Here is a 15,797-nt window from a genome sequence, read left to right on the forward strand (position 1 = left end):
GGCATTCATCTTTGAGAGTTTTTTTCTTTCAATATCCCTAAAGGGGGTGGGTGGGTGTGTGCGTGTGTGTGTGTGTGTGTGTGTGTGTTAGAAAAGGGTATTACCAGTATTTCCTGGAATGTACAAACTATAGACACTACTCTGTGTGTGTGTGTGTGTGTGTGAGATGTAGAAAAGGGTATTACCAGTACTTCCTGGAATGTACAAACTATAGACACTACTCTGTAACAAGATCCACAAGGCAATATAGCAGCTAGCACAGGCAGGCCACAGAACTGAAAGGAAGTAGGTTTCACGTCAGCAGCCCAAGGAGCAAATGTGATTACATGGCAAGAGCCCGGGCTTTGGAAACAGACAGATTCAAGTTTGAATAACGGCTCCTTCACTTACTAATCTATGACCATGAGCAAGTTACTTAAACTTTCGGATCCCTAGTTTCCTCCTCTGTATTAAATCCATCTCAAAAGGGCATTTCTAGGCAGCCAAAAGAACAATGCGATCACCATGAAAATACGTACACAACTTTCGGAAGCTGAGGTGAGGATTGCTTGAGCCCAGGAGCTCAAGAAGAACCTGGGAAACACTGTGGGACCTCATCTCTACAAAAAATTTAAAAATTAGCCAGGCTTGGTGGCTCATGCCTGTAGTCCCAGCTACTCAGGAGGCTGAGTGGGAGGATCGCTTGAGCCCAGGAGGTTAGGGCCACTAATTGTGATTGTGCCACTGTACTCGAGCCTGAGTGACAAAGTAAAAGCCTGTCTCAAAAAGATAAAATTAAAAAGTACACAAGATATTAAGTCAAAGGGGGAAAAAAACAAGTTGTGGTATTGTAGACATTTCATCCCACTTATGTAAACTAAATATATATATATATAATATATTTATTTAGGTTTGCATATTCATCTTTTGAAATCTGGAAGGATATACTGACAATGGTTACTTCTGGGAAGAACAACTGGGGAACAATAAATGAACTTTTCGTTATACTTCTGTAGGATCTGAATTTTTGGGATAAACGTATGTTATTTTTGCAATTAAAAAAGATGAAAGCCATGTAACTGATAAGAGTCTAATATCCAGAATATATAAAGAAATCATGTAACACAAGAACAAACAATCCAATTATAAAATGGGCAAAGGACTTGAATAGACATTTTTCTACAGAAGATATACAAATGGCCAACAAGCACATGAAAAGAGCTTAGCACCATCAGTCATCAGGAAAATGCAAATCAAAACCATAATAAGATACCACTCCACAGCCTCTAGGATGATAATCATAACAAGTGTTGGCAAACGAATGGAGAAACTGAAATCCTCATATATTGCTAGTGGGAATTTAAAATGTGCAGTCCTTGTGGAAGTTTGGAAGTTCCTCAAAAAGTTAAACATGGAGTTACCATATGACCCAGCAATTAACTGGTCATAAACCACTCCTAGGTTTATATCCAAGAGAATTAAAAGCATGTTCACACAAAAAACTTGCACAATAATGTTCATAGCAGTGGTATTCATTTAACAGCCCCAAAGTAGAAAAAACCCAAATGGCCATCAACTGAGGAACTGATATATAAAATGTGGTATAGCCATATAATAGAATATTATTTGGCAATAAGAAAGAATGAAGTACTGACACATGCTACAACGTGAAAGAACCTTGAAAACATTATGCAAATAGAAAGAAGCCAGTCACAAAAGACCACATATCGTGTGACTCCATTTACGTAAAATATTCAGAACTAGGAAACCCACAGAGATAGAAAAGTGGATTAGTAATAGCCTACAGCAATCCCTAGGAGAAGGTTCTCGGGTGAAAGTCAGGAGTGACTGCTGGTGGGTAGAGTGTCTTTTTGGGGTGATGAAGAAAATTTCCTAAAAATGGATTGTGGTTATAACTGGTTGCACACCTCTATGACTATACAGTACTAAAAACCATTGAGTTGTACACTTTCAATGGGTGAATTATATTTCAATGAAGGTGACAAAAATGCCATATGCCTATCTAGTTCTCAACATTGAACAATACTTGTATCCTAGGTAGAAAGCTTGATGACAGGCAGCACACCTCATGGCAGTAGAGACAGACAATACTCCCCCATAACAGTTAATAATCACCATGCAGGCCAGGCATGGTCTTATGCCTGTAATCCCAGCATTTTGGGAGGCCAAGGCGGGTGGATCACGTGAGGCCAGGAGTTCAAGAGCAGCCTAGGCAACATGGTGAAACCCCGTCTCTACTAAAAATACAAAAAAAAAAAAAAATTAGCCGGGCGTGGTGGTGCATGTCTGTAGTCCCAGCTACTCAGGAGGCTGAGGCAGGAGGATCGCTTGAACCTGGGAGGTGGAGGTTGCAGTGAGCCGAGATCATGCCACTGCACTCCAGCCTGGGCAACAGAGAGAGACTGTATCTCAAAAAGAAAAAAAAAAAAAATCACCATGCAGAAAAGTCATAGAATACTCAGTAACAATGGCTAACCTGATCATGACAACTTAAAAAATAGTATTAACTCTCATTTACTGAATTTCTTTCCTTTCTTCACTGGTGTCAGACCTATACTGCTGTCCGAAGGTTCTCCCTGTCTACTCCTGTTCTCTTCTCCCCTCTATCCTTCACAGGAGCTTCTCCCAACAAATCTTCACAAAAGTAAATATTCTATGATCCCATTTTTAGATGAGGAAACCAAGGGTCAGAGAGTTGAAATAAGTAGCCTAAAAGCACAAAGCTCTTTCTCCTGGTTTTCTTTTTAGAGTTTTTCTGACTGCCACCTTGGCTCCTGCAGCTGTCAACTGCAGCTCTCCCTAGCTACACAGCTTCCCCTCTACATTTACCTCAGCCTGGGGACCACCCTGCTCTGCCTTACCCAGCTTGCTCTCCCTGGAAAAATCTGGTTATCATTCGTGAGAAACTGCACATCAGCATATGAGGGACGGCGGGGTGGAGGGAATAAACATGTGAGAAAGAATTTAGGCTGAGGAACTATAACTCAAGGCTTTTTTACTGTTATCCAGGACACTCCCTGGTCTCAGTGGCATTCTCCTTCCTATCATCAACTTGGAACAAAGTCTGGGGGAAAGAGCCTAGTCTAGCCATAAAGTCTATCATCCCCAAAAATGCCCAGAGGAAAATGACGATAGCAATTATCTAACGATCTTGAAGCTTTAGGAAGCGGTTCAGTGGGCTGAGAGTGCCAAGGAGAGCCAAGGCTTCTTGCCTTTTTCAGGAACGTAAAGAAATTCTCATGCCATAGGCAGGACTAGTCACTAGATTTTCTTATTTGGGATATGCCTTCCAGGAGGTCTTGCTCACACATAACTCATATTCAAAGAACAAACCAAGTGCTTATTAACAATCAAACTACAGTATGCCCAAGCAAGTTAAATTCCAAGATACTTCCAATATAATCACTCAACTCCTCCCATCTGTAAAAATGCAGGAAAAGATAGGGGAAAAAAAGAACATGGGGCTTCAGGAAGGGGGTTAGTGAGGAAGAGAAGGAAGGAGGGCATTAAGGATTAAAAGAGACATCAGCAAACAGAAATAAAATATTACTTATTAGTTTTACTCCCAAATAATCAGGAAAAGGACATTTCCAAGAACCCCTTAACCAGGAGGATTAGATAATAACAAATACTCTAAGATAAAGGAATTAAAATTTAAGTACCTATGATATGCCAGGCTTCACACTATGAGCTTCACATATAATATCCTATTACTCTTCAAAACCATAAATACTACTCCGATTTTACAGATAAGGAGGCTGAAGCTTCAAAAAATTAAGCAACTTTCCCAAGTTCACTGCAGTGGGCATGAAGGTATGCTGCTCAGATCACCCTCCAGGAGAACCTGCTGTGAGGGGTACAGATGCCTGACAGCTTCCAGCCCCCACACCTTGATCCACTGTGACATTCCTGCTGAGATCACATTGAGGCCACATCCACTGTGCTTCTCCCAGTCAATGACCATGCATGGCAGAGGTACTAAAGCCAGGTTCTTAAGCCCCTACAGGCTGCTGTAGGGGCAATCTTTGCTCAGGAACGCCCCATCAGCCTGGCTGCACTGCAGTGTGAGTCTCCCTCCCCACAACCCTCTTCCTTCCCTTTCTCCACCAGTATCACACCTGCACTAGATCTACTCCTGCTCCCTCTCCCCTTTGTCTTTCCCAGACATCTGCTGCACATCTAATTCCATCCTGGCATCTGCTTCTCAGAAGACCCAAGCTGACATACCCACAGTGACAGAACAGGAATTTGAAGCCAGGTCTGTCTAACCCCAAAGCCCATCAATCTCTGTCTAACCACAGAGACAGATTAATTGATCAATAAATTATGTTGCTAAGTCCAATAATCTCAGATCTTACCTTCTTTGACCCCATCACTCCCTCCCCTCTTTGAGATACTTTCTTCACTTGGTTTCCAGGACCCTATACTTTCCTAGTTCTCCTCCTACCTCACTGGCCACCTGTTCTCAGTCTTCTTTGCTGGTTCTTCCTCATCTCTCTGATCCCCAAACCTTGAAGTGTCCAAGGCTTAGTCCCCAAACCTCTTCTTTTCATTATCTATATTTAATCTCTAAAGTAATCTCATCTAATTTCGTGGCCTCCTTTACAAGTTCCTGATTCCCAAATTTATCTCTCTAGCCCACATCTGTCCTCTGAACTTCAGGTCCATATATCCAACAGCCTACTTGACCTCTCCAATTAGATGTCCAGTAGCACCTGAAAATAAATATGGACAAAATCTTCTCTTCCGCCAGGTGCAATGGCTCACGCCTGTAATCCCAGCACTTTGGGAGGCTGAAATGGGTGGATCACTTGAGGTCAGGAGTTCGAGACCAGCCTGGCCAACATGGTGAAATCCCATCTCTACTAAAAATCCCAGCCTTCTGAGTAGCTGGGATTACAGGCACATGCCACCATGCCTGGGTAATTTTTGTATTTTTAGTAGAGACAGGGTTTCACCATGTTGACCAGGCTGGTCTCAAACTCTTGACCTCAAGTGATCCACCCACGTCAGCCTCTCAAAGTGCTGGGATTACAGGTATGAGCCACTGCACCTGGCCCTCATCTTCTATTTCTCTTTTCTCACTCACTCTGCTACAGGCACATGGCCCTCTTGCTGTTCCTTGAACATCCCAGGTAGACTCCCACCTCAGGGCCTTTGCACTTTCTGCTTCCTCTGCCTCAGTGCTGGATATAGGCATGGTTTGTTCTTGTACGTCCCTCAATTCTCTGCAAGTATCACCTTCCTCTGAATACTTCATGAACATCTACTTAATATTGAACCACCACTATCCCCATCTTCACAGCATGCTTTATTTCCTTTTACTGCCTTATTTTTCTCTACAGAGAGAAAAATATGACCATCCGACACATACAAACTATATGTGTGTGTTGTTAACCATCTCCCCAGTAAATGTTCCATTAAGGGCAAAGGTTTTGTCTGGCTTATTCACTACTTTATCATTAGTGTCTAACACTATGCTTGGCATATAATAGGTATTCAATAAATGTCTGTTGAGTAAATTTACGAATGTCCTAGAAGTTTTACATTTCAGCATAAAAACTCTATATCCTCATAAAAGCAGACAAGTGGTTGTCCGGGACCAGAGGAAGAGGATTGAAGACTGACATGCAAAGGGGCAGAGGATAACTTTTTGGGGTGACTGAACTACTCTATGTGTTGATTGGGGTAGTAGTCACAGGGACACATATATCTGTCAAAAGCCATCATCACATATACTTGAAATTGATTCATTTTATTGTATATAAGTTATACCTTGATAAAGTTGAGTAAAAATAAATAAATACCCTGTATTCCAGACTGCCTCTTGAACCAAAAAGTGGCAGACAAGTTCACTGTGAGATTAGGCATCCTGACTTGAGCTTTGTAAATTATGTTCCACATAGTTTGGGTTATTATATAATTAAACTTAAAAATGCCAATTGCTGTCCTTTGCTACAAAAACGAAGAAGCAAACACAAAACAAAAACAGAAAGTACTCTCAGAAGTCCATGGATGCAAGAATACAGACTTACAAGTAAAACAGACCCAAGTCTGAATCCTGCTCAACTCTACCTTTACTAGCTAAATGAACCCAAGCAAGTTACCTAACAACTCGGGCTGACTTTGCTCATGTATAAGAAATAGGAAACAGAATGAGTTCAATCATAGAGTATAGAGCCTAGAATACAGTATGCACTCAGTAAACAGTCACTTTCCTTAATATTATTATTGCCATACAGTGAGCCAGGGGAGGCATTAAAATACCAATCGGGTTTCCTAAAAGAACCACATCAAGTTTGGGTCTAAGTACCAACAGAGGGGTCACTTGGGTGTGTTGCAGATGGTTTTCTGGCCCTGAAATGTCCATGTCTCTAAGAAGCGCAGTACTATGCAGTGATGTTGCAAACAAGCACTCAATCAAGGGCAAGAGCCACAGCATCCCCCACATTCTGCATTCACTTCTTTCCCAATTACGGTCCCCATGCCACCACTTCCCACTCCCAGCAGAACAGGAAGTAGGCCTTAGAAAATCATTGAGACATGGTTAGCAAAAGAGAAAAAATTTAAACTAAGAAACTTGACACTTGGGAACTGGTTAATGTAAGTGTAAAATGCCAATAGTACACCTTTAGAAAAAGAGTGAGGAAGAATTCTCATAACAGAGAGCAATGGCACACTGTTAAGTTTTTTTTTTTAGGTACAGAACACTATGTATAGTATAATCCCATATCATTACAAGAAAAATGAAGGAGATACCAGACATATGCTTGACTTTGCATTGGAAAAAATCTAGAAAATCAAGGTACTAAAAGTGGTTCCCTAAGGAGAAAAGGATGGAGGCATTTTCTCTTTTTTTTTTGAGATGGAGTCTCACTTGGTCGCCCAGGTTGGGGTGCAATGGCACGATCTCGGCTCACTGCAACCTCCACCTCCCGGGTTCAAGCGATTCGCCTCAGCTTCCTGAGTAGCTGGGATTACAGGCGCACGCCACCATGCCCAGCTAATTTTTGTATTTTTAGTAGAGATGGGGTTTCATCATGTTGGTCAGGCTGGTCTTGAACTTCTGACCTTGTGATCTGCCTGCCTCGGCCTCCCAAAGTGCTGGGATTACAGGTGTAAGCCACTGTGCTTAGCCTCATTTAAATATTTTATGTAATTTTATTTAAAATAAAACCAACAGAGATGCTGATGAAGGTATCGGAAGACAATCAAGGAAAGATGCAAACTTGGTGAGGAATGAGTCAATCATCTGTAGTTTTGTTTCCTGGGTGAATTCACAGTATCCTTATAGCATTATTTAAAGCCAGGCATGAACTCAGCAATCTCAAACCAAAGCACCACTATTCTACTTAGTGTGGTTTTCCCATAGACATCTGGTAAAACAATGAGTAAGGGAGTGTATTCTTATTTGTTTATTTGCTTAGGGGCATAATGATGATGTGAATAAGGTGGAGGCAGAAACCTGGCCTGAACAAAATGAACCCCTGATCAAAACTTTTCAGGGCCCCTGATTAAGGAGTGAAAAGACTGATATTCCAGATAAATCTTCTATCAGGAGACAGGAACAGGAAGAAAGGCAGTGACAAAGACCCCAATTCTAACCCTGCTTCTGCCACTTACTAGCTATCTGATATTGGGCATCAACTTCTATGAGCTTCAGGACTCTCATCAGTCAAATGAGCCTAAAATAGTCTCTTCACCACATAGTGTTGTAAGAATTTGGGGAGAAATTGTAAAGTGTTCAGCTCAACACTTCCAGGCATTATACCTCTAGTTTAGGTGGTTGATAAATGGTACCTAAAATGTAATTACATGAATTGGAAAAATAGAAGAAACTATTTCAGTATATCTCCATTAACAGGAATGTCCCAAAAAAACCAATCCAGTTGACTAACTTATCTAAATAAAAATCACTGCCAGAGAAGCAAACAAAAGCTATCCACATTGTCAGTGGGAAAAGATATAATCCAGAGCCCCTAAGACTCAATGGTTATTTACCTGAGGAGACAGCCACGATAAAAAAAAAAAACTCGCAAACAGCCACGCAGAGCTGAGTCTCAGAGGCTGTAAAAAGAGGTCTTGATGATAAGGACCACTCAGGCTCCAAGCCTGGCCTGTTATTGATTTAGGATTTATCTTTTACCTACTTCCCCAAAAGATCAGAGGCAGATTATAGTTAAGAGTCACATACTCAGTAGACTCATTTAAATAAGAATATAAGAATCAGAGGAATGTAATGAGGGTGAGGTAATAGGTGAGATCTGCTTCAATTGAAAATAAAATTTAGTTCTGGGTATCCAGAGTTAAGGCAAAAAAGCAAACCTACAGACTATCATTAGGCAGTGGAAGAATCAGGATCAATCAGAGGAGGCAAATTTTCCTAGAACTAAACTCAAACTTTTATAATCAGAAACTGATCTTAGGGGCCAGGCGCAGTGGCTTACACCTGTAATCCCAGCACTTTGGGTGGCCGAAGTGGGCAGATCACTTGAGGTCAAGAGTTCGAGACCAGCCTGGCTAACATGGTGAAATCCCGTCTCTACTAAAAATACAAAAATTAGCCAGACGTGGTGGCGGGCGCCTGTAATCCCAGCTACCTGGGAGGCTGAGGCAGGAGAATTGCTTGAACCTGGGAGGCGCAGGCTGCAGTGAGCTGGGATCGCACCACTGCACTCCAGCCTGGGCGACACAGTAAGACTCCATCTCAAAAAAAAAAAAAAAAAAAGAAACTGATCTTAAGAATGTATGCTTCCTATTTCCCCTACCCCTCAAAGTCCCAACTTAAGATATGATGTGTTATTTTCCTCCTCACCGCTTTGTCAATTACCAGCTGTGTGATCCAGAACCAATGCCTCACCTCTCTGAATCTCATTTTCTTCATCCCTAAAAAGGAATGATGCTCCTATTTGTGAAAGGGGATGATGGAAACAGCATATTTGCTAGCATTAATTGGGTGCTTACTAAGCATCAAAAGCTTCATGTACATTATCTCACTGAAATCTCCCAATAAGCATATATGGCAAGTCCTGTAAATTATCATTTCACAGATGAGCTGCCTGAGATTCACAGAGGCAGAGACAGGTGCCACTGTCACACAGCTAAAAAGCAGGAAATGTTGGAACTCAATTTCATGCTTATGTGACACCAACGCAAAATTTAACCATCATACTTTTCTGCTTTCCTGAATATGTAAGGCACCTAACCATTCCTGGCACATAGTAGGTGCTCGACCTATTAGTTCCCTTCTTCCCTCCATCCTTTTCTCCTAAAATTATATAATATGTAGAAAATTAAAAGTTTACTGAAGTAATATCTTATGTTTATATAGTTTAAGGAAATCATACCACTTAATTTATTTTCTCTATTAATCTCACCACATCTCTGCTTATCATTATGCACTAACCTATTTTACAAATAAGGAACTAGAAGGCAGCAAGCAACTAGGGCGCTGTGCCCAGAGTCATATGGAAGTCACTGCTAAAACCAAATAAAAACCTCGATCCTCTTACTTATAAATCAACCTTTATCCTCTCACGTAACACAGCCTCTATAATAAAGAACAGATCATTCATTTTTTATCTGGAAAACTACCAAACGTTATAATTCAGTAAGGGGCCTCATGACCCCACCACCTTGTCAAAGGGAAGAAAGTATATAAAAAAATGAGGTTTGCAGGAGCAGACGGTTTTGGTCCATCAACTTTCTCTTGGATTACACCCATTAACCAAAATAAAATAATGTAAAAAATAATGTAACAGATCCTCCTATCTTTGGAAATTCGAGTTAAACTCACTGATCTTTCAAACTTACATACAATGCACCGACAGTGATCATTTACTCTTGCGGGGCTGCAGAAATGCATGTTATGTCAACCAGATCTTTGAAAGAAAAATGTGATACACAACTGAGTCACCGTAAGAAGAATCCAAATCAGCAATGAGCATTTAGTAGCACAAATTCATAGCCCCACAGTATTTTGGAGCTTCAGAAAGGACCTGGCAGGCCACTAAGAACAACCCCTTCATCTGACATGTGAGGAAGCCAAGGCTCAGGGAGGTTAAGTGACTGTCCAAGGTTTCACAAACAGGACAGCAAAAACTAGAAAATAAGCCTGCTGACTACTATCTATTACTCTTGTAAATCTTGCTTCTAACGTCCATGTGTACATTTAGCACTTTCCAGAATTACGCATCTACACAGAAAATGCAGGAGAAAGGTAACAGAAAAACTCAGGCTTCAAATCCTGACTGCCATTTACTGGTCATGTGATCTCGGGCAAGTCCCTTAATTTCTCTGAACTTCACATTTTTCATCTATAAATGTGGGTCCTAGTAATTTCCATAAGTAAGTTGGAGGCAATACAAACAAGAGGCCTGGCACACAGCCTGTGAGCTCCATGAAGGCATACATCACGTCTATACATCCCCAGCACAGAGCCTGGCACATATACATTCTCAGAACATTCACTAAGCAAATCAATGAACTTGCCAAACAAACTTGAACTATCTGGTTCAAGCAGAAAGACTTGAACCTAGGTCTATCTGCTTCTTAAACGTTAGGTTATATTGTTCCCAATTCACATGATTTCAAAGCAGAGTGTTAATTCAGCCTCACAGAGTACTGAGAACACAATGGAACAAGACAGCTATTTTCTGGCCACGAGGCAGGAAAAAGTTCAGTGTGGAAAGTTTCTGGACTCCCCGTGTTGGGATTGATTCTTGTTGTCTGCATGGGTATGGGTACATCATGAGGCTTTGTTATCAACTAAACCTGGGTTTGGGTCCCAGCTTCAGCACAAGCTGTGTGGCTTCAAAGATATGAGCCTAAATTTCCACAACTAGGAAAAAACCTACTTTACAGGGATTAGACAAATGAGGTAATATATGTAAAGGAATACAGGATAATGTGTGGCACTAAAAGACACTCAACTAGTGTTCAACTCCATTTCCCTTTTAGTTATCTGGAAGCTTTGTTCATTAGGTCTTTGTTCAAAAGTCCCTTTCTTCATGACCCTCCCTATCCATAATAAAAGCCCCAAATCTCCCTATCCCCTTACTTTGCTTGTTTTTCTTCATTGTCCTTACTATCACTTGACATTCCATTACGTACTTATTTACTGTGCCTATGCAACTATCAGGGAAGCCTGAGGAAGAGAGGGACTTTTTGTTGTTTGTTTTGTTTACTGCTATATTCCAACAACTAAGAAAGTATCTGGCATGTCATTAGTACTTAATAAATATTTGTTGAAAGACTGAACGAGTTAATTCAACACTTATTTGCGCCTTGCTATATATGAGGCACTGTGTAGGAATAGGGATTTAAATCTTTTGCTATGGAATCTGAGAAGATGTGTCTCACCTGGACTGCTGCAGGTGCCTCCTGACTGTTCCCCTTGTGTCCACTTTGTCCCCCTATAGTCCATTTGTTAAACCAGCAGTCAGAGAGACCCTCACATAGTCAACATCAGATCAGGTCATTCCCCTGCTTAAATCCTTCCACTGACTTCCCATCACAGTGAGAATAAAGCCCAAACACTCACCATGACTTATAATGCCTAAACCATCAGCCTCTACTGACTAGTCCAACCTCCTCTCCTACCACCCTCTCCCTGCATTTCACACACACTGGCTTTTTTCTTTCTCAAAAAGGTCAAGGTCTTATATTTTCTCTTCTTTTTTTAAATTTAAAAATGAACATTTTTATTCACTTAAAACTTTAAGTTCTATATATTTATATAATTAACAATATTCTGTTCTCAGCTTAAAATTCTTCGACTAGCAAGGACTAATGTAAAAAAAATAGCTCTTCAAAGAACATAAGTTAGAGACTACCAGTGTCAAGGTCTTTTCAAACTGGAGGCCTTTCTGCTTGCTGTTCACTCTGCCCAAAATGCTCTCCCCTAGGCTGGTTCTTTCTCATCATTTAGCTCTTAGCAAAAATGTTACCTGCATAAAGAGTCTTCTCAGGCTACAGGTGCCCCTGCCACCATCATCCTTACCAAGTCACTCTCTATTGGATCCCACTGTCTTTTCTCTCCTCATAGCATTTCATTATCTGGAATGATTTTATTTATTTGTCCTACCTTCCCAACCAGAATGTAAACTACGTAAGGACAACAAATTCTCAAGCTTACTGCTGCAAACCTCACATCTAGTACATAACAGGCACTCAATAAGTATTTCTGAATCACTAAAGTGATCTCAAAAGATGTTTGCCACGGTGAAAGGTGCAGGTAAGGTATGTTATTGGCCTAACGGTATAGTAGGGTGTTTGTTGGTTTCCTTCCAAGGACAACCACCCCATTTCATCAAAATATGTGAATTTCAGCCAAACTTACTGGGGAATGGGTACCCGAATTAGCGTCCCTTCCACTTCTGGGTTCAGATTCATTCCACTTTCTCTTATAGCCTTGATAGCTGCAGCTGTACACTGAAAACCAGATCAAAAGGTAAACAGAATTAGTAAATAATTATTACCAGATGCAAGCCCTCTGTCGATAACTGGCAACCCATCTTGGCAGAACATGGAAACATTTAGTTCTGTTACCAGTAAGATCAGGAAGTTACATTGGTGTAGAGTGCTTTGATCAAGCTGAATAGCAAACTATGTCCACTCCTGGTACCACTGTACTGCAGGAGGAAAAAAAGAAAGAAGAAAAAATAAAAAGAAAACAGCTCTGCTTCTTTGAAAAGATTTCAATGGTTTGAGGCAACACAGATCAAAACCACAATAAATCCTCATGGGAGGGGGGCTGGTCTCTGCAAAGATTGGTGTAAAGACAGATGAAAGATTTCATACGTAAAAAAATCCAGTTGACATTTTACACTCAAAATATACCAGTGCCGATTTGGAATGAGTAAATAAATTTAACTCATTCGCATCTGCACTCACACCAAACTCACTCATATTTTGGAATGAGCAATGAATCTCTGCTGGTATATGCTCCCGCAAAGGTAGTGTGGTATACTAGCTTAAAGCATGGGCTTTGGAGTCAGAAAGATCTCAGTTCACATCCCAGCTCTGGTAACCATGTGACCCTGGGCATATGCTTGACCTCTCTGAACCTATATTTCATCATCTGAGACCATGTGGTCCCTAAACCTCAGAGAGGTAGTGAAATAACATGAGCGATGCATCTTGCTCTGTGCCTGGGACATAGGGACTCAGGCAAGGGCAGTTATATAAACATATTATATACATTTATTATATAAAGGTAAGAATGCATAAAACTCTCAAACAAGGTGGAGTTGATGTCTTCATGTAGCTGATGTACTGCTAACCTGCCCAACATCCTTCAGGGGTTTCTCTGACAGTTTGCTCACTAATGTGCCAGCTGGCACACTGGCACACCCATTCCCCAAAGTGCCTCACCTCACACTCAAGCAACATTATAACTATACCCTGTATGCAATCCTAGAGATCCTTTCATTGGCATGACAATGTGGAACTCATGAAAACAAAGCCTCTGACATTTTCAAAGAATTTTAGGCTTGACCGGAGACAATCCACATCACTTGGATTCAAAGGCCAATTCCTGCACTTGAGCTCCTCCTAGACTTTCTAATTTAAATGAATGGCGGTTGATATACACCTATTTTACTTTTCTGGGTTCTCTGCCCATAAAACTCTTTCACTTCATTTTTAAATAACCTTATTGCTACGGCTACCTGAGGTGTTACTATAAGGTCACAAAGACAAACCAGAACTTCCACATACACGTGAAGAATCCTCTTGGGAGGCTGTACACAGAATCTAACATTGTGGCCACTACCTAAAATAGTACATTCTTAAAATAGTACCTCTGGCCACAGATTATTAGAGCTGGAAGGGATTTCTGACATAACCAAGTCTCTTCATTATGTGAAGAGGAACTTGTAGAATAGGGTCACACCCCCAAGAGTAGACATGGTCTTCCCTGACAGCCCAAGAGAGGTGGTTTGAGGACTCCCATCCATCAAACTTCCAGTTACTGGCAGAGTTAAGAGGAGACTGAATAGGGATTTAATCCAATGATGCTGCTCTCCCTTTACTTTTTTCCAGATCCCCAAGCTCAATGCATTCAGTAATTATAACATTAAGGATTTGATTTTTCTTTTCTTTTTTTTTTTGAGACAGGGTCTCACTCTGTCACTCAGGCTTGAGGGCAGTGGCATAATCACGGCTCACTGCAGCCTTGACCTCCCAGGCTCAGGTGACTCTCCACCTCAGCCTCCCAAGTAGCTGCAGGAGGAAAAAAAGAAAGAAGAGCTGGGACTACAGGTCTGCACCACCATGCCTGGCTAATTTTTGTATTTTTTATAGAGATGGGGTCTCACCATGTTGCCCAAGCTGGTCTCAAACTCCTGGGCTCAAGCGATCCACCCACCTCAGCCTCCCAGAGTGCTGGGATTTTATAAGCATGAGCCACCACGCCTTGCCTGATATTTTTCTTAAATAGCCAAATTTAATTTGGAATTATGTTTGCGGTATAAAGGTTATACTCAAGGTAATAAAAGAGCTGAATAAAGAAATAAAATTAATTTTTCTCTGCAAAAGAAATGCCATCTTCCTTAAAAAAAAAAAAGATTCTAAAGTTAACAATAAAGAGAGAATCTCCATTGTGAAGGGGTAGTCCATTCTTAAGTCTTTCAATCCTCTACTATAGCTTCTCATGAATGACTGATAATCACTACTGTAACACCCCATCACCACTACCTCCCTTTCACAAGCTGACCCAAGTGTTTCCATACAACCTTCCCCTACAGGCACTAGGGCACCGACTACCGACACCAAGCTGGGCAGGAACTATGCTTCAATATTTACATCTTCCCAGTACAAGTTAGAGTGCCAGGTACATGGTAAGTGCTCAGTAAAAGCTTGTTGATTGAATATATTAGTGATCTGGTTCAGATGTATTAGAAAAACTCACTTCCTTTACCTCATGTATAAATGGCTCAAAATCTTATTTTATACTTAAACTTTTCTGTATCTTTTCATATGCAGAAAAATCATGAACCAAAGTTTCATTTTACAAAGAAACCTACTGAATTCTACATATATTTTCCTTTGACATGGTAGGACACAGAACCTCAGGGAATTAGTCATGTTCTCATATGACATCTGAAAAACTCTTTAGTTCAGACTAAAGGGGCATACATTCCTATAGACTTTCCATCTTTTATGCATCATCCCTTCACGGAAAGGATGCTCGACAGTATCACAGGGCAAACAGGTTGCTCTCAAATGATGACATAACTAACTGGTTGTGGCTGCTTGGAGTAGTGTTGAGAAAAATCACAAATCTCATCTGGGCGTCAGGCAGAGAAGAGTGATGTGATCAATTAGTAGTGTCTGCCTTTGTTATTCTAAGCTAATCTGTGCTAAATAGCAACAACAAAATAAGACTTTTGTAGACAGGTGAACAAGTCCTTGAGAATTTAGATTCAAGTCAACTCTGCTAGTGCCATATCAATTACTGGCCTTCCATTTTCTTCATATCCCAGTAAGTCCTTAGAATGTAGTCTATGAAAGTAGACACATAGTCTGTCTTAATAATCAGTGAATTCCCAGCACCTCAAATAGAAACTAATCACTTGCAAGGACTCAAAAAATATGTGCTGAATTAACAAATGAATGGTGAAAGGAGCACAGGCTTTTTCACGTCCAACAGAGATATGTTCAAATCCTGGCTCTGTCACAACAGTGTAAACCTAGTGGAAATATTTTACTGCTTTGAGTCTCAGTTTCCTCATCTATAAAATGAAATAAATAATGCCTAATTTTACAGAGTACCTGTGCTGATCATAGGAAACAAA

General features: G+C 40.8%; 1 protein-coding gene and 1 long non-coding RNA gene across 8 annotated transcripts in view; one reads left to right on the plus strand and one right to left on the minus strand.

Moving 5' to 3' along the window:
- The window catches only part of MRRF (mitochondrial ribosome recycling factor), a 58,834-nt gene that overhangs the window by 19,324 nt on the left and 23,713 nt on the right, over window positions 1-15,797 (minus strand). For 5 of the 7 annotated variants that reach the window (XM_520237.8, XM_016961595.3, XM_009457222.4 and 2 more), the window contains one exon: window positions 12,341-12,432. The exons of the other annotated variants lie outside the window; for them this stretch is intronic. In XM_520237.8, the coding sequence (XP_520237.5) occupies window positions 12,341-12,432 (92 nt within the window). The remainder of the gene's footprint in view (window positions 1-12,340; window positions 12,433-15,797) is intronic. 7 annotated transcript variants of the gene reach the window in all.
- LOC107976766 (uncharacterized) lies at window positions 3,975-4,345 on the plus strand. Its single transcript, XR_001720995.3, has 2 exons — window positions 3,975-4,064; window positions 4,165-4,345. It is a non-coding gene; the product is annotated as an uncharacterized LOC107976766 (long non-coding RNA).

This window comes from Pan troglodytes, chromosome 11, assembly GCF_028858775.2.
Source record: "Pan troglodytes isolate AG18354 chromosome 11, NHGRI_mPanTro3-v2.0_pri, whole genome shotgun sequence".
Taxonomy (NCBI): Eukaryota; Metazoa; Chordata; class Mammalia; order Primates; family Hominidae; genus Pan; species Pan troglodytes.